General features: G+C 49.4%; 1 protein-coding gene across 5 annotated transcripts in view; it reads right to left on the bottom strand.

The window, feature by feature from the left end:
• Positions 1-573: 573 nt before the first annotated feature.
• LOC143774298 (transmembrane protein 272-like) overlaps positions 574-19892 on the bottom strand; it is a 32661-nt gene continuing 13342 nt past the window's right edge. For 3 of the 5 annotated variants that reach the window (XM_077261740.1, XM_077261737.1, XM_077261739.1), the window contains exons 2-5: positions 4912-5015; positions 4584-4634; positions 2029-2226; positions 574-857 (exon numbers count right to left, since the gene is read on the bottom strand). In XM_077261740.1, coding sequence (XP_077117855.1) covers positions 655-857; positions 2029-2226; positions 4584-4634; positions 4912-4990 — 531 coding nt within the window. In that variant the 5' untranslated portion in view covers positions 4991-5015 and the 3' untranslated portion in view covers positions 574-654. Of the gene's footprint in view, positions 858-2028; positions 2227-4583; positions 4635-4911; positions 5031-6605; positions 6765-19892 lie in introns of all 5 variants that reach the window. The other 2 variants (XM_077261736.1, XM_077261738.1) reach the window with 2 other exon arrangements.

Here is a 19892-nt window from a genome sequence, read left to right as displayed (position 1 = left end):
GCACTGTGGATATCACTGTTATTATGGGGGCACTGTGGATATCGCTGTTATTATGGGGCACTGTGGATATCACTGTTATTATGGGGACACTGTGGATATCGCTGTTATTATGGGGGCACTGTGGATATCACTGTTATTATGGGGGCACTGTGGATATCGCTGTTATTATGGGAGCACTGTGGATATCACTGTTATTATGGGGGCACTGTGGATATCACTGTTATTATGGGAGCACTGTGGATATCGCTGTTATTATGGGGGCACTGTGGATATCGCTGTTATTATGGGGCACTGTGGATATCACTGTTATTATGGGGCACTGTGGATATCACTGTTATTATGGGGGCACTGTGGATATCGCTGTTATTATGGGGACACTGTGGATATCACTGTTATTATGGGGACACTGTGGATATCACTGTTATTATGGGGGCACTGTGGATATCACTGTTATGTCCACATTATGAAGTTTGGATTCTGATCATTTTCTTTGTGGCCTTTTGTCCCTATGATAACACTGATCGGCTGCCCGTTCGCTGTGAGATAACTGGACACTAGAACACTTTTAAGAAAACCGCTTTGCAAAGAAAGGTTTATTAAAAGAATTGTCCGAGATATTGAGGCCCTCAGACTTCAGGGAGTCATTAAGGTCTGTTAGCGGCGCATCCCAACGATGGACCATTTCAGGATATAGAGACACAGCAGTAAGCAGAGGTAGGAGCAGAGCAGGAGGAAGAGGCCGATGTAGGTCAGGGTGATGGTCCAGAAGGCGTACAGGTACAGCACCCGGTCACAGTACTTCGGGCTCGAGGGATTATCCCAGGATTCTCCTGCTAGAGAATATATCCAGACGTTACCTGCATGGGAGAGAAAGGCGACTGTGTGACCCCGATGGTTGTGACTGTACAAAAACTGCCTGCACTACCTGCTGTAACTCCTGCTATCCTCCCAGGAACTTCCTGCACTACCTGCTGTAACTCCTGCTATCCTCCCAGGAACTGTCTGCACTCTACCTGCTGTAACTCCCCTTGCTATCCTCCCAGGAACTGCCTGTACTACCTGCTGTAACTCCTGATATCCTCCCAGGAACTGCCTGTACTACCTGCTGTAACTCCTGCTATCCTCCCAGGAACTTCCTGCACTACCTGCTGTAACTCCTCCTGCTATCCTCCCAGGAACTGCCTGCACTACATGCTGTAACTCCTCCTGCTATCCTCCCAGGAACTGCCCGCACTACCTGCTGTAACTCCTCCTGCTATCCTCCCAGGAACTGCATGCACCATCTGCTGTAACTCCTCCTGCTATCCTCCCAGGAACTTCCTGCACTACCTGCTGTAACTCCTGTTATCCTCCCAGGAACTGCCTGTACTACCTGCTGTAACTCCTGCTATCCTCCCAGGAACTGTCTGCACTACCTGCTGTAACTCCCCTTGCTATCCTCCCAAGAACTGCCTGTACTACCTGCTGTAACTCCTGCTATCCTCCCAGGAACTGCCTGTACTACCTGCTGTAACTCCTCCTGCTATCCTCCCAAGGAACTGCCTGTACTACCTGCTGTAACTCCTCCTGCTATCCTCCCAAGGAACTGCCTGCACTACCTGCTGTAACTCCTCCTGCTATCCTCCCCAGGAACTGCCTGCACTACCTACTGTAACTCCTGCTATCCTCCCAGGAACTGCCTGCACCACCTGCTGTAACTGCTGCTATCCTCCCAGGAGCTGCCTGCACTACCTTCTGTAACTCCCCCTGCTATCATCCCAGGAACTACCTGCGCTTCTTGCTTTATCTCCCCTTGATATCCTCCCGAGGATTTGACAGAATATGAGTCCCTTATGGATCTGCTCTTTATGGTAAACTAAATAATATCACTCAATGCCAGTCTGCTGCATCAAAAGTTAAGTATTTTGTTGTACTCCAAATGTCATGCTGTCATAGCAGGAAATGTTTCACCCCTTCAGTTCTCCATCTAGAATCTCCCTTTCTTCTGTAACCCGGGGCGTCAATGTCTCCAGGCTCAGATATATTTACCTACTATGAAGAAGATGAAGAGGAATATCAGCATCACACCCTGAGCAAGAAAACTGGCAAAAGTGACAGAAGTGACCTGATCCTCATCTGCACATGGCAGGCAGGTGAGACAGAGGTGCAGGAGACTCGCTGCCCCAGAAATGATGAGATAGTACGGGATGAGGTACTGCCCGGGACACTTATTAAAGTAGATCACTCCTGGGAATGAGAAAAGACATAAGAGTAAAGTTAGGGCGGAATCCAAAATGATATTTAAATTTCAGAGTAAATTACATTATTTCTACTCTTGATCCCTTTTGCTTTTTCTTTTTACCCTAATTTTCTTTTTGTGGACGGCAGGAGAGACACAATTTTCCCAGGATTTAGCTGCCTGAAGTGATTAATGCTTGTGGAAACAGGCAGGGGAGGCATCTGTCTGCCTCAGGCAGGGGAGGCATCTGTCTGCCTCAGGCAGGGGAGGCGTCTGTCCTCAGGCAGGGGAAGGCCATTGTGCGCCTCAGGCAGGGGAAGGCCATTGTGCGCCTCAGGCAGGGGAAGGCCATTGTGCGCCTCAGGCAGGGGAAGGCCATTGTCCGCCTCAGGCAGGGGAAGGCCATTGTCCGCCTCAGGCAGGGGAAGGCCATTGTCCGCCTCAGGCAGGGGAAGGCCATTGTCCGCCTCAGGCAGGGGAAGGCCATTGTCCGCCTCAGGCAGGGGAAGGCCATTGTCCGCCTCAGGCAGGGGAAGGCCATTGTCCGCCTCAGGCAGGGGAAGGCCATTGTCCGCCTCAGGCAGGGGAAGGCCATTGTCCGCCTCAGGCAGGGGAAGGCCATTGTCCGCCTCAGGCAGGGGAAGGCCATTGTCCGCCTCAGGCAGGGGAAGGCCATTGTCCGCCTCAGGCAGGAGAAGGCCATTGTCCGCCTCAGGCAGGGGAAGGCCATTGTCCGCCTCCGGCAGGGGAGGCGTCTGTCCGCCTCAGGCAGGGGAAGGCCATTGTCCGCCTCAGGCAGGGGAAGGCCATTGTCCGCCTCAGGCAGGGGAAGGCCATTGTCCGCCTCAGGCAGGGGAGGCGTCTTTCCGCCTCAGGCAGGGGAAGGCCATTGTCCGCCTCGGGCAGGGGAAGGCCATTGTCCGCCTCGGGCAGGGGAAGGCCTTTGTCCGCCTCGGGCAGGGGAAGGCCTTTGTCCGCCTCGGGCAGGGGAAGGCCTTTGTCCGCCTCGGGCAGGGGAAGGCCTTTGTCCGCCTCGGGCAGGGGAAGGCCTTTGTCTGCCTCGGGCAGGGGACGGTGTTATGGACTGGTGATTTAGGAGCGACATGCGACTAGCTCTGAGCAGGTGGTAACTATACTGACCGCAGTTCCTGATCTTAACACAACACTAGAAGTAGCCGTGGGATGTTCCTGTCACTCCCTGGACACCTCGTCACAGCCGGAGAACTAGCTACCCCTAAAGGTAGAAACAGGAAAGGTATCTTGCCTCAGAGAAAATCCCCAAAGGACAGACAGCCCCCCACAAATAATGACTGTGAGAGGAGAAGGAAATGACATACATAGAATGAAACAAGATTCAGCAAAGGAGGCCACTTCTAGCTAGATAGATAGTACAGGACAGAACACTGTGCGGTCAGTAATAAAAACTAGAAAAAGTCCACCGCAGAGAAATGCAAAAATCTCCACACCTGACTAAAGGTGTGGAGGGCAAAATCTGCTGCCCAGAGCTTCCAGCTTAGCTGAATAGATCCATACTGATAAGCTGGACAAATGAGCAAAACATAGAATGTGCTGAACAATAAGTCCACAACAAGAGGACTGCAAAAGGACAAGCAAGGACTTATCTTTGCTGAACAGGTCAGAGTGTCAGGGAAATCCAAAAGAGCCAAGACTCCAAGCAGGAACAATTGACAACTGGCATTGATTGAGGGATAAGGCCAGACTAAAATAGCCGAGCCAGAAAGACGATCAGTGGAAGAAGCTGCTGATGCTAAATCCAAGAAGCAGCCATACCACTCAATACCACCGGAGGGAGCCCAAGAGCAGAACTCACAAAAGTGCTACTTACAACCACCGGAGGGAGCCCAAGAGCGGAATTCACACCAGGAAGGCCTTTGTCCACCTCAGGCAGGGGAAGGCCATTGTCCGCCTCAGGCAGGGGAAGGCCATTGTCCGCCTCAGGCAGGGGAAGGCCTTTGTCCACACATACTCATTACAAAACCAGACCATTAATTTCTGTGACCCCATGTAAGGCTTAATTTCCACCAGTGGTGGCACTGCAGGAAAATTAATCACTTATATGTAGGGTCCCTCACAGATCACAGCCGATCATTGGTCTTAACACCGTGTGATCGGCACATTTTTTTGAGGTACATAATGCAGAAAACCGCTTTAAGTTGTTAATAGACCGATCAGACCTACTGCCCATTCATAACTGTGCACTAAACATTACACACATGACAAATCTGTCAGCATCAGCTTGCTGCTGGTTTCCAAATGGTGAAAAAATAATTTTCTACACTAAGTAAAGACAAAACTGATCAATAATTGAAAATAGAGGGGGAGATTATACCCAATGGAGACTCACCGATAGTGATACTAGCAATATTCAGCCCGACAAGGATGCATTTCAGAGCAACTGTAGGAAGAAGAAATAGGGGTCACTCGTGAGCCTCCGCTGCGATGGTCCCTAGGGGCTACGACAAAGAGGATCAATCAAGCTACAAAACCATTTTAGGACCCTGGTATGTGGATTCTTGTATACTGGCCAACAGTTGGCACCCACAGCTTCACATGGCTTCCTCTCTAGTGCCCTCCTGGAAGGTCACTGTGTTGGACCCTAATACCAGGAGGGCTCCTTTTGCGTTCTCAGTGGCTCAACAATTTTACTATGATAAATGGTTATTGGCACTTACTTGAAATGGACTTCGGCAAGAATGAATCCTGAAGGACTGTCAGCAGCGGTCTGCGGGGGTTGTCCTCACTGTCGTCCATGTTACCGGCTGTAGAGGACCTGCTTCTGTACACAGAGGACCTATGTAAGGATGGCACACGACTGCATGGACTGGGATCACATATAGAGTGTGTTCACACTGCCCTTTGTTACACTTTTTGTGTTTTAGGACATTGAGTCGTTGGTGTAGGAGATCGGTGGCTTCTGGAGAAGTTGGAGTCTGCAGCAGGTTTTTCCTGTATTTTGCTGCTTACATCTTCCAGGTTATGATGGGACCATGTCTGTGACGAATATCCGAATTTTCCAGTTTATTTCTTGACTTTTTAGTAATGTTTGTAGTATATGATGTAACCGACTAACCGGTCTTTATGGCATTATTTCTAGAAGGACGCTGGTTTTTGCTTTCTACATCAGTGACCCAGGAGATCTTTTGTAGGGCCGACTTAGTTCAGCGCTTCTCTGAATAGCAGTGACCTTGGAGCCGTAGGGTCTCGTGGAGCACAGCGTATGAGGAATTCGGGGAAGCGCTTGACTACGTCGGACCTGCGAGGACCCTTAGTTTCAATAAATTGATGAACGAGGGACAGTGTTATCTTATTAGTCATCTTTTTATGTTTTTCTCTTTGTGGACTACGTTGGATTCCCTGGACTACGTCGGACCTGCGTGGGCGTGTATGTTTTGTTTGTGTAAGATGGCCGCCGGACAAGTCCTTGAGGGGAGATATGTGTCATCGTGGCTGTTAGCTGCGGTGATGTGAGCTCGAAAGTATGCTCCAGCACTTAAAGTGCTGAGAGAGTTATTTGGGCCATTCCAGGGTCGGGATGTACGAGCGGTCATAAGAGATGGGTGGGAATGACCGCTCACATATCCCAACCCCAGAGGCGTGGTTTGGCAGATAAAATGGAGGTCGAGTCTCTCATTCAGGGTCTGAGGCTGGAGGTGTGGAGACCTCCAGTGTGTGTTGGTAAAGACACTGACCTGAGTGGGCGGACCCGCAGGGCTATATGGACTATTTGTTTTCAGTTTGTGCCAGAAAAGGCATTGTTTTGTTTTGCTTCCCGGAGCGGTTCATGAAGTGAAATAAACTTGCCTGGACTATTACACAAAAAACGTCTCCTGTGCCGACCTCAAGAGCAGCTGAGTGAGTACAGATCGGTACATTTGTTTGTTTTCTTACAAATAAATTGGTGACCCAGGGAAAGAGTTGAAAAGTGTTTTTTTTTTAACTTTTTTTTTGTGTATTTTTTTTTTTTTACTTTTGATCACCGGGTTAGTAATGAGGGAGTCTGATAGACTCCTCTTCATTACTAACACCAAGGCTTGATGACAGATGTGATTTTTGACAAATCACAGCTGACATCAACTCTAAACCCATTACCCTCATTGCCACCGCACCACGGCAGTTCGGAAGGGCGAAGGCGAAGCACCAGAATTGGGGCATCTAATGTGATTTTTGAGGCTAGGAGGGGTCCAATAACCAGGGACCTTCCCAGCCTGATAATATCAGCAACACAGCTGTCTGCTTTACCTTTGCTGGTTATCAGATATCATTTTTTTCCATTTAAGGACTCGCTGACACTTTTTGAACACATAAAGGAAGCGGCTGTTCCTGTGCCACCTCTGTATACTGTCCTGCGTGGTTCCTATAGACTTACCTTCTGGCCTCCACTAATCCTCCTATTCCACCAGACTCGCCACTTCTTCTTCTGGCAGTGATAACTCTACAACCACGGGCCTGTCCATTGATGCATGACATGGACCTTTCCGCAACACACTCTTCTCATTTGGCTCCGATTTTCAGAGGTTGTCCACTTCTGTGTTATGGAAGTGACACCCCATTATCAGTCAATGCACCCCTCTTTCGTGGTGTCCTCACACTCTTGTCCCCACTTGCATAACCTTGCACCTCACCTTGATCCCCACTCAGTGTACGGTTCCTCTTGAGTTTCCTTTCTCCTGACTTCAGGTGTCAGACATTTGCAACTCTTTCCCATTGACTATGCCTCTCTCTGTTTCCTCTCCTTACAGCTTGCATGACCTGCGCTGGCAGAGACATTTGCAGAGGCAATATTTCCTCTGCAAGTGACCCCGTCTGGTAGAAAATCAGTCCATAAATTATTTGGGATAGTACACACACTGTGCAGGCTCCCGTCAGTCAGCTGGCCAGCTACAGTGTTGGCAAGACTCAGCATTTTCCACATAAAAACAAGTGCACTGAGCATAAGTCCAAATGGTGGCCCTTTTAAGAGGGTGTCAGGAGCATGAGATATTTGATTGTGTATCACTGAGCACTTCTACATCCAAGAACAGAGACCCACGCGCTGTGGGCAATTCCAACCTCCCCTCTTCTCACTATGGCTGCTGCCTGTGTGTGTGTGTGTGTGCATCCAAAACCCTGCATTTTCCCTCCCACCTCAAGAATGTTTATGGCTTCTAGCTGCAAGCCCATCTCCCTACACTACTCATTCCCCCCTCCCATCTAATACCAGCCAAAACTGGTGTCTGGACGTCTGCGGCTGATTCAGCAATACCAAGAGAAAGCAGAGGGCGAGCGGCAAGCGGAACGGCAAGTGGAGTGGGAGCACTGGCTGGAGTTAGCCCGACTCCAAGTGCAGCGCCCCAGAGTCCTGGTCGTTGCAGTAATGTCGCTCTGCCACTAAGGGGAGTGATGTTACGTCTGATTGCACTAAAGGAGTTTCTCTGACCAGGTAACACTCACACTACACTTCACACTCCGGCCACCAGGGGGGGTGGTTCTATCTAGTAGGCCACTCCTCACACTCTGGTAAAACTGGGGGTTGGACAGGAAGAGGGAGAGAGAAGTAACTGGGAAGAGCTAGTGAGAGGACCTGTCAGGGATGGGATCCTGGCAGACTCCTAAGAGCAGAACTAACCAGTGAACAACGGGAATACAGAAAAGAGGCATTAGGACCAGAAGGAGTCGTGCTGTTAGACCGAGGCAACATCGTTCTGAGGCGCAAACAGTCGGTGGCCGGAACGCTGAGCAAGTAAGAGACTCTAAGTACTACTGCAAACCACGGCCGGACAGCCAATTATAGGTTGGCTGTCTCACACAAATCACCTAAGCAGACAACGGAGGCAGCTGTGGGAGAGGGGCGACTCTAGGGTCCCGGAAGAACTCCAGGCCTACCCCGTCATACGGGTGCGTCCTACCATATCACCTGGGGGACGGAGAGAACGAACATCAGAGACAGAATGAGTTGTGAGGACTATCCCGGGAGCTCAGCAGGGAAGGACTACAACACACAGCGCTAGAAGGTAGACACTGATTCCCACCTGTAAAGAGAACTCCTGATGTGCCATTGGACCGGCTGGTCTCAAACAGCCCTGTTGACAGCGCTCTGGACTGAGGATTCTAAAACCTTCAGTAAAGAGACTGCAACCTGGTGTCCTCGTTATTTACTACGACCTACACTGCACCGCAATATCACCACCATTTACCACCACCTTTCACTGGACGCCCCTCAGCAGGGTCACGGACCGGGTCTAGCCACCGTGACAACCCCAGAACAGAGACTCAGAGACCCGGTACTGGGTACCCCTCGGTCCTGCGGCAGTGGGGGCGCTCCATTTAGGCGTCACGAACAGGATTTACTTAAGCCTGAAGAATCAGGTCATGTGTGCCTTGGAACTGTGGTTTATTGTGCTTGGACTGTAACTTATTGCAGAGACTGTGCGTTGACAATTGCCGCCAGGAGTTCCCGCCACGATTCACCATCACAGTGTGCGGAGGGAGGAGCCTCAGCTTCGTGGGCGGGACCGGCCAAAAAGAAGCGCGGAACGAGAAAGCGCGGTAACGTGCCGATCCCGGAAGAGGAACTCCGATCTCCAGCAGGTTAGTGGAGGAAGGGCCAGCCATGTCCGAGTCGGGAGGAGCGGAGGAAGAGGCCGCAGCCGGGGACGCAGGGGCACCTCCGGGACCCGCAGCGGGCGAAGCCGCGGCCCTAATACAACCACCGGTTGCCGCAGAACCCGCTGTTCCCCTCAGCCAGTCGGACGCTGCCGCTAACACAAAAGCCATAATGCCCTTCTCTATGCCGTACCTGCCCGGAGCAGCCTGGCTCCCACGATACTCTGGGGAGTCACATACATTCACTGACTTTAAGGAAGGGCTCTGCAGCCTGCTCAAGTTCTATCCCCTGACAGAGCCGCAGAAGGTTCATATGATAACCGGCCAACTCTTTGGGGCGGCTCTGAGAGAATTGAAGTCCTGACCCGCCGAGGATAAGGGAACTGCACAGCAGATTTTTGCAAAGCTTAAAGCTACCTTCGATACTCGCACTGCTACAGAAATTAAACTGACTTTCTATGGATGCAAACAGAGACCGCAGGATAGCTTATGGGACTATGCCCTTAATCTCCAGGAGGCGATGCGGGCCATTAAGCAGAGTGACCCCGACAGCATGCAGGATGAGGATAAAATCCTGAAGGAGCGGTTCATTGAGGGGCTCCTGTGCAGTCACCAGCGGGGCCAACTGCACTTCCTGGCCATGCAAAATCCAGACTTGACTTTTGCGCAATTCAAAGATAAAGCTATCCAGGCATTGCAGGAGCGACAGCCCAGCCGTGCAGCACCTCCCCGGCGTCCCGCTCTCACATACCACCAGGAGGTGGCGTCGGATGCCCCAGTCGCCGCCGAGGCCGATGCCCAGAGCCTAGAGGACGACTCCCCTGCAGGACTTCGTCTCCAGATGCAGGAGCTAACCAAGAGCGTTGCTGCCCTGGCCCGGACGGTGCAGTCCCTACAGGAGGCCCCCAAGGAGAAGATCCAGTTGGCCTCTAGACCAGAGGATGTCCCTTGGATGCGACAGAGGAGGACTCCGCCGACCAGAGGCCGGAACGACGATCGCTTCCACCAGGACGGACGACCCATCTGCCGCCGCTGTCACCAGGTGGGCCACCTTGCAAGGTACTGTCCTTTAAACGAGCAACCCCTGGGGCAAAGGGCCAACCCCCAGGAGTAGGACGGTCAGGCCCGCAGCATTGGAGAACCAAGTACATTGGAGGACGACCAGTTCTCCCTGTAGTGGTTGATGGAATCCCCTTGAACGCTTTGCTGGACACCGGTTCTCAGGTGACGACTATACCTTACGTGCTTTATAAACGGTATTGGGAGGACACCGATATTACTCGTGGCCCTGACGATGATTTCACCATAATAGCCAGTAATGGTCAGCCGTTGCCACAAGTGGGGTATAAGGAGGTCACCATCAAGGTGGGGCGGGTGGAATTGAAAGCCCAAGGGATTGTGATTGTTGATATTGATCGTCGAGAATGTAATCCCTTGATGACTCTTGGTACTAATGTTATAGAAAATTGTCTTGCAGAAGTTATTGTTTTGTTGCAACAGGTGGCAGAAACCGCTGGCCACAGTGAGCAACGTGCCCTGCAGAAGGAAATCAGAGCTCTGATGCAGAGACAGCAGGTAGAGCTGACTGGTGGTGAGATTGGTCGTGTCACTGTGAGTGATTCAAACCCCATCGTGATACCCCCCAGGAGTGAAATGTTAATATGGTGTCGGGCAGCCATAGGCCTCAGGGGAAAGGACTACCAGGCCGTGGTAGAACCCGTATATTCAGACAATAGGCCTACTATTCTGACAGCCCGGGGGGTGGTCGACGTTCGCCAGGGGAGGGTGCCCGTACGTGTCCTCAATTGTGGGGAGGAAGAGGTTCACCTCACCAAGTATGCCACGCTCGCCAAATTATTCACTGTTAATAATAGTGTGATACAGACACCTGAACCCTTGGTCCCGTCAAACGTGGCGGAGGACAACGGTTCTGCAGAGCACTCGAAAGATTGGTGTCGGGAATTGCATGTGGGCACTGACTCTACCCCATCCCATCAAAAACAGGGGGCCTACAGGGTGGTACACGAGTACGAGCAGGTATTCAGCAAACACCCCTTAGATTTTGGGCAGGTGAAAGGGATCCAACATCATATCCCCACGGGAGATCACCGACCCATAAAAGAGAGATATCGCCCTGTACCCCCAGCTCATTACCAGTGTGCCAAGGACATGTTGCGGGAAATGAAGGAGGCTGGGGTGGTGAGAGACAGCTGTAGCCCCTGGGCAGCTCCGTTAGTCCTTGTTAAAAAGAAAGATGGTACAATGAGGATGTGTGTTGATTACAGGCATTTGAATCGCATTACACATAAGGACGCATACCCACTGCCCAGGATAGAGGAGTCTCTGGCTGCCTTAAAATCTGCTAACTACTTCTCTACCTTAGATCTCACCAGTGGGTACTGGCAGGTTCCTGTAGCGGAGGCGGACAAAGAGAAGACGGCCTTCACGACACCAATGGGTCTCTGCGAGTTCAATTACATGCCCTTCGGATTGTGCAATGCTCCCGGGACGTTCCAGAGGATGATAGAGTGCTGCCTGGGACACATGAACTTCGAAACCGTGCTGCTGTATTTGGATGATGTCATTGTCTTCTCTAAGACCTATGAAGACCATCTGAAGCACCTGGCCGAGGTGTTTGAAGCCCTGTCCAACTTTGGCTTAAAGGTGAAACCGTCCAAGTGTCATCTGCTGAAACCTAAAGTGCAGTACCTGGGCCATGTGGTGAGCGCTGAAGGAGTGGCCCCAGACCCCGACAAGGTCACGGTGATCAAGGACTGGCCAAGGCCCAGTGACCTTCACGAAGTCCGGCAGTTCCTCGGGCTGGTAGGCTATTACCGGAGGTTCATTAAGGACTTTACCAAGAAGGCCGCACCCTTGCAAAACCTGTTGGTGGGCCAACCAAAGAAGACCAAGGGGAGGAACACCCCCTTTGATTGGAACGAGGAGCTGGAGGGATCCTTCGCTTGTTTGAAGTCGGCACTGACGGGAGAAGAGGTACTGGCTTACCCCGAATACGACCAACCGTTTGTGCTGTACACAGATGCCAGCAATGTGGGATTAGGAGCCGTGCTGTCCCAGGTCCAGAAAGGCAAAGAAAGGGTGATCGCTTACACCAGCAGGAAACTCCGTCCCATGGAAAGAAACCCTGACAACTACAGTTCCTTTAAGCTGGAATTCCTTGCCATCGTCTGGGCAGTGACAGAAAGGTTCAAACACTACCTGGCCTCCGCGAAATTCACCGTCTTCACGGATAACAATCCGCTAACGCATCTGGATACTGCCAAACTCGGGGCCTTGGAACAGCGGTGGATGGCCCGGCTGTCCAACTACGATTTCACCATCAAGTACCGGGCGGGACACAAGAATGCCGATGCCTTGTCCCGAATGCCCAATTTGCCAGAAACGGGAGAAGACCCGGAGGCACTTGAAGAGGTGGAGCTGCCTGCATTCCATCGCCCCAAAGCCACTCAGAACTCTCATCATGTGAAGAACAGGCAGAGGAACCAACCGGATGCCACGCTGAATCCCCTGCCCCATCACGGGTGGGCGGAGACCCAGGATGGTGACCCCGCGGTCCGTCGGGTGAAAGAGCTCTTGACGCAGGCAGGGTTGCATCCCGGCCCAGATGATCCACAGGAAACCCAACAGCTGTGGAAGGGGAGAAGCAAACTGTTTATCCATGATGGCAAGCTGTGCAGGAGGAGCATCGACCCACGTACTCATGAATTGGTGTGGCAGATAGTGGTGCCAAGGCGAGATGCGCCCATGGTTCTGGGAGACTACCACGATGAAGCCGGACACTTCGGATGGAGGAAGCTAGAGAGGCTACTCCGAGGGAGGTTCTATTGGATTGGCATGAAGAGAGCCATTGAGAAGTGGTGTCGGGAGTGCGGTCCATGCAGCCTACGCAGGAAGGACCGTGGCAGCCAACGGGCTCCCCTGCAGCCTATCATCACCAAACGGCCGCTCGAACTGGTCGCGCTGGATCATGTGAAGTTTGCACCTAGCTGGTCAGGCTATATCTACGCTCTTACCATCGTAGATCACTACTCCAGATTTTTGGTGGTTGTACCTGTCAAGGATCTAACGGCCAGGACTGCCGCCAAGGCCTTCCAGCAGTACTTTTGTAGGCCCCATGGCTACCCGGAGAAGGTACTGACCGATCAGGGACCAGCATTCGAAGCAGAAGTGTTCCAAGAGTTCTGCCAACTATACGGGTGTAAGAAGATCCGAACCACGCCGTACCATCCTCAAACCAATGGGATGTGCAAAAAGATGAACCAGGTGTAAAAAAGCCACTGCTACAAAAATGCACACCACCAATTATATATAAATAACAACACACAACACTTTATTGGCATAATAAAAACAATTAAAAACAACATTACGCCACTGTGAAACACCTGGATACATGATGACTATACAGTACATATATCAATGATAAATTATGCAGCCTGTCAATATATCAGTATATGAAAACAAAATACAATAGCAATGGCACCATATAAACCTGCCTATCGGCTCATGGGGTCACTATACGCCCGTATGCAGCATGGTAACTGTCTATCCCCAAAAGTAAATGGAAGATACCCTGGATAAATACGATCATGATATAAGGGATAAAAAAAGATCCAAATTTTTCAGAGATCCGAGGGACTTTGATTCCCAACAAGGGTTTCAATGGAAACATCAGGGGAATCGTAGACAGGCTCCACAGATTTTTAAACATCCTGGGGCTGCACCAGGGACTTCTAAAGGAGAGGGAGGGGGGTACAACACGTCAGGCAGCGATTTTTTATCATCGGCCGAAAGCGAACCCGACACAGGGTTAGAAGGGGCCGCAAACGCCGCCCAACCACCTCGACGGTTCACCAGATTTGGGGGCCGCAGAACACCGAAACGACACAAATTCTTCCACAAGTAGAATCATCAATTGAGTCCGAGATCCTGCCTCCTGCTCTACATGGACCATCAGGTAAATTACAGATCATTAAGCTATCTGAACATCACCTTACCTCGGTGGAGCTATCAGTGTTAGAAAGGGGTTTGACATTTTCCCCGGTACAAAAGGTAGATAAATTTACACTGGTTAAAGACCTGTATTTATTTTGTAGATGTTTGGTTTTGCAAGTTTTGCATAGCAGACCACAAGACAGGGATGGATTGGATCAGACGGACCAACGAGTACTACAGGATCTACTATACTTATTACAAGAGGACACCATTGATAGTGGTAAGGATCGATTTCCTCATAAAAACAAGTCCATGGTGGCCCCCCCCTTCTCATTGGTGCCTGCCATAAGAGTATTCTTTGAGTTGGTTAAGAAGGACATTCTCCAACTACGTCCCTTTACTGGAACATCAAATAATCTTGGGAAAGAGGAACAACGGGCCATTATTAATTTGAAATCTAACCCTGCCTTCATAATCAAGGAGGCTGATAAAGGGGGCAATGTGGTCTTGTGGCCACATGCCCTCTATTTGGAGGAGGCCCACCGACAGTTGAACAACACCCGTTTCTATAGAAAATTGCCATCTGACCCAACAGGAGTGTTCTCATCTAAATTGAGAGGTCTTTTGGAAAAGGCCCGGGACTTGGGGATCATTAATGGCCATGAATTTAATTTCATGTGGGTTGAGGATCCAGTTGTGGCCACCTTCTACATGCTCCCTAAGGTGCATAAGGATCTTTGTAAACCTCCCGGCCGTCCAATTGTGGCCAGTATTGGAAGTTTATGCGAAAAGATTTGCATTTACGTGGACCATTTTTTGCAGCCTGTTGTCAAGACATTACCCTCTTTTATATTGGACTCTTCCCATTTCATCAGGAGGAGTCAGGGTATTGGGTTACCATTGGACACGTTATTGGTTACGTGTGACGTAGAGGCCCTCTACTCGAACATTGCACATGATGCGGTTAGGGCAGTCCTCTACTTTCTGGATCAGTCAGGGCATTCGGACAGAATGCACGACTCTCTAATCGTGGACCTCATGGAGTTTGTTCTCAAGCACAATTATTTTATATTTGATAGGACATACTATCTCCAAACCTCTGGTGTGGCCATGGGGGCGAGATGTGCCCCGGCTCTCGCCAATCTATTTTTAGGATGGTGGGAGGCCACCAGGGTATATGTGCTTGACATGTTTAAGGATAAGGTGCGTCATTGGACGCGCTTTATTGATGACGTTTTCTTCGTGTGGTCCGGGACGGAGGCTGAGTGTAGGAGTTTTATAGAACTGTTGAATAACAATTCACTTAATATTTTCTTAACATATTCAATATCTTCCTCCTCAGTCACGTTTTTGGATTTAGAGGTCATGATGGAAGATGGTGCTATCATTACCAAGCTGTATCGCAAACCAACAGCGACCAACAGCCTCCTGGATTTCAGAAGCTTCCACCCTCAACACACTAAATACGGAGTCCCTATTGGACAATTTCTGAGATCACGAAGGAATTGCACACGTGAGGAGGATTTCAAGACCGAGGCTTTGGCATTAACTTCCCGTTTCAAGGAAAGAAAGTACCCTCAAAGGTGTATATCCCGGGCATTCCAGAGGGCAAGGACCCACACACAGGAGTCCCTGTTGAGTACGGAACGTAAGGTACGGGACAATACCCCCAAGTTTATAACCAACTATAATACTCATTGGTCACAATTAGGATGTATCCTACGAAAACATTGGGGTATCCTTACTACGGACCTGAATACGTCCAATATTGTGGGTGAACGACCCATGCTTGTGGCCAGGAGAGCACCCAATTTTAGGGATCTCCTGGTCAGGAGTCATTACAAACGACAGACAACCAGACTAAATCGAGGAGTCAGACTCAGGGGGTCGTTCCCATGTGGGGACTGTAACATTTGTCCTCACATGGGTCCAGTCAGAGAGTCCTTTCAAAATCCCGTTGATGGTCAAACATACAAACTGGGGGGGTATATAAATTGTAGAACTAGATATGTCATCTATGCGCTTATTTGCCCATGTCAGATGGTCTATGTGGGCCAGACCTCCCAGGAATTACGACGGAGGGTCCAAAAGCATTTTTCAACAATTAATTTGGCCAGAAATGATGCTGAGAAAGGTAGGACCTTGACTCCAGTAGCGACCCATTTTCTTACATGTCATTCAGGTAGTACCACTAATATACGGGTGGTTGGACTGGAGAAGATCTTTATCTCGGAGAGGGGGGGTTCTCCTAAGAAACGGTTGCTTCAAGTTGAATCACGGTGGATTTTTAATTTGGGATCTGTTGCCCCCGCAGGTTTGAACGAGGAACTATTATTCACCGGATTCCTTGGTTAACATATTTCTCACTCAAGGATTACTGGCATATATATCCCATTTATAAGAGTGGGGATATTCATGGACAGCATACGGGATTTTGGACATACATGGAGTACTCATCATGGACTAATTGTGGACCATCTGTATATATACGTCTGTCCTGTGGAGTTGGAACGTTGAACGGACTACAAGTTACTATTTTGGATGTATATGGAGTATGTACCATGCATTTCATCTGGACCTTATCCCATTCAATATAGGATTTTGGAGTTGAGACCATCTATGGACCGTTGTCATTGCCATGTTAATACAGGCTTCAACCACTGATGTCACCATATCGGTTTTAGGACCTCGGTCTTTTTGGCTCATGGGGGTAGTCTAGCCGTCTCTGATCGACTCATGGGGGCAGCTTGGTGGTGTTGGGGTACGTCAGGGTATATCAGGTCCCTTATTTAGGAGATTATATGGAGAGCTAGGTGGGGTTTTCTCTCTCTTTTTTATCATGGAGTTATTTTGTACTTCAAATGGGTTTTTAGGTCCTTATTAATGGACCGTTTGATCATGCTAGTGGCATCCCTATGTCCACATTATTTATCCTAAATGGGAAGTTCTTGAGGTCTCCTCTTCTTTTTTATAAGTATGGTAACCTCCCATGGATGTGTGGGGAATACCATTTATATAAATATAATTGTATGCTATTATCTATTTACTAGATTGTGGCCCGATTCTAACGCATCGGGTATTCTAGAATATGCATGTCCCCGTAGTATATGGACAATGATGATTCCAGAATTCGCGGCAGACTGTGCCCGTCGCTGATTGGTCGAGGCAACCTTTATGACATCATCGTCGCCATGGCAACCATTATGACATCTACGTCGATACTGTGCCCGTCGCTGATTGGTCGAGGCCTGGCGGCCTCGACCAATCAGAGGCGCGGGATTGCCATTATGACATCATCGTCGCCATGCTGTGCCCGTCTCTGATTGGTCGAGGCCTGGCGGCCTCGACCAATCAGAGACGCGGGATTTCCAGGACAGACAGACAGACAGACAGACAGACAGACAGAAAGACAGACAGACAGACAGACGGAAAAACCCTTAGACAATTATATATATAGATATGTACAATATAATATAATATAATCAATAAACGTTTTCTACATTAAACCACCTGTTCATAATATCAACAAGTTGAATGGGTTAGGTGAGCATGTTTGGTTGCTGCATCCCCGGGGATATATGTGAGTTGGCGCCAGGTGTGAATTGCCTTTTCATGTATGTATACATGTGGTGTGAGGTCCTTGCAGGCATGTTTTCTGTTTCAACCCATCCATCAGTGGCTTAGCCATCACATTTGTATGCCATCTTTGGTCCCCTGGGGCCCTTTTGGTTTCCACTCCCCCCCTCCCTCTCCTCTTTTTGCTCTGGCCAAGTCGCGGACGCGCGCTGGCTTTAGACATTTGGTTTCCTATTTTCTTCATGGTTCCCTGGCTCCTCTGGGTTGTTTATATTAGAATCAACCCCCCTTGACTACCTCTACTTGTATGGCCCTACCCTGGGCTAGACAGATGCTTGACAGTCCTGCGCATGCGCGCCGTCTTTATGACTGCTCATTCTATAAGGGCATATACACTCACGCAGGCGCGGTCTATTCATGAACTATTTGGGTGTATTTATTCGCGCAGGTTTACCCTGTAGGTTTTATCATGCCCCAATTGAATTGGGGTATATACGCAGGCGCAGTCTGATGATGAGCGGCGCTCTGTTGGATCCATCTGCGCAGGCGCGCTCTGTTGTGCGGCTGGGTATTCCCTATATGGACATGGGCGTCTTTACAGCCCTTGCAGAACGTCATTTCCGGATCCGGAGTTTCATGCCGACTCTGGGGGCATGGTTACATAGGCGTGCACACCGGTAGGCGATTAAAATACTTATTAGTGTTATATATTCACTTGTGTATTGGCTATGCTCACTTCCCCTGACGAAGCCTCATTCGGGAGGCGATACGCGTGGGGCCACTGCCACTGGGCCTCCTGGATACTTCAGCCTGTCCATTCAGAGACCGGTTTGTATCAGATGAACATACTAGCCCTATAGGCTCCATATTTATGTTTGGGGATTTCTCTTTCCATTAGTATATTGGTGGCCCTGTGGTCATCTATCCATTTACTTTTGGGGATAGACAGTTACCATGCTGCATACGGGCGTATAGTGACCCCATGAGCCGATAGGCAGGTTTATATGGTAGAGGGGGTATGACCCTCCCTGAAGAAGCCACGTGTGAAACGCGCGTTGGAGTGCGGGGTTCAGGCACAGGAACGGTATCATGAGCAATGGTAAGATCCTTTATATGCACTTTGCACTTATAATTGACTATATCTCTTAGGGGATGTGGGATAGGTATTATACAGGGATTGTTACCCCTCATTGAATATTGGCATTAAGGGCCATTAGCACTGTGCACTATGCACTTTATATTTCGCATCATCTAGTGAAGTGGATAATAAGTCCATGAAATTTGAATGTACCATTAGTATGTACCTCCACTGGCTGGTTTTTACCATGGCTCATGTTTATATGGATATGTGAATTGGAGGCAAGGGCGTTATCAAGTACTATATATTATATTGAATGCTATAGCAAATTGCCTCTGTACTAACTCCTGTAAACTATACTTTGTGCCTCCTCCGGATTTCTGTGTTTTGTTTTGTTTAGTGTCCTTATATTATTACAATAAAATATTTGGTTTTATAAACTGGTGTTATTAGTGATATTTTCAGGTAGTTTTTTAGGTTATAGGTTTATATGGTGCCATTGCTATTGTATTTTGTTTTGTTTTCATATACTGATATATTGACAGGCTGCATAATTTATCATTGATATATGTATAGTCATCATGTATCCAGGTGTTTCACAGTGGCGTAATGTTGTTTTTAATTGTTTTTATTATGCCAATAAAGTGTTGTGTGTTGTTATTTATATATAATTGGTGGTGTGCATTTTTGTAGCAGTGGCTTTCTTTTCTCTCTTTTATTGCTGTATACATTCTGCTACTTGCACCCCCTGTTGAGATATAACTTTTATAGCTGTGCGCTGGTTTTCTTCATGTTCAAGATGAACCAGGTGGTGATCGACTTATTGAAGACCTTGCCCGTAGAGGAACGGAACCTGTGGCCGACAAAGATTCCTGACTTGGTGGATATCTACAATCACATCCCAGTAAATTCCACCAACTGTACTCCAGCGTACCTAATGAGGGGAAGGCCTAGCCAGTTACCCGTTGATCTGGACATGGGGGTCCTAGTCCCCGAAGATACCTCGCCGGATGCAGATTGGGATGCAGAAAGGCAGCGAAGGTACCGCAAAGTACAGGAGTGCGTGGAAAGAAGTCTCGCCCAGGCTAGGCAAAAACAAGAAAGGGACTACAACCAGCACGCTCCTGCGATTCCCCTGTCACCTGGTGAGCAAGTATTTAAACGAAAGAGGAGACTACACAAGCTCGATGACCAATGGGAAGCGGAACCGTATACCATCCTGCCATCCGATTTCGACAACACGAAGGTCTGTCTCATCAGCAAGGACAGAGGGGAGACCTCGACAGCGGTATCCAGGGATCACCTTAAGGTCTGCCCCGATAAGTTGAGAGAGAGGGACACGGCCCCAGGAATCTCCCCGCCGGTGGAAAAGGAGAAGATGATCCATACCGTCCTTGGTGACTTTCCCCAGTCCTGGACTCAGATAAATCAGGCCATCGTGGTACCTGTTCTAACGTTTCAACA

The sequence above is a fragment of the Ranitomeya variabilis genome, chromosome 5, assembly GCF_051348905.1.
Source record: "Ranitomeya variabilis isolate aRanVar5 chromosome 5, aRanVar5.hap1, whole genome shotgun sequence".
Lineage (NCBI taxonomy): Eukaryota > Metazoa > Chordata > Amphibia > Anura > Dendrobatidae > Ranitomeya > Ranitomeya variabilis.
The sequence above is the reverse complement of the archived record's forward strand: the minus strand, read 5'-3'. Positions and strand labels throughout refer to the sequence as shown.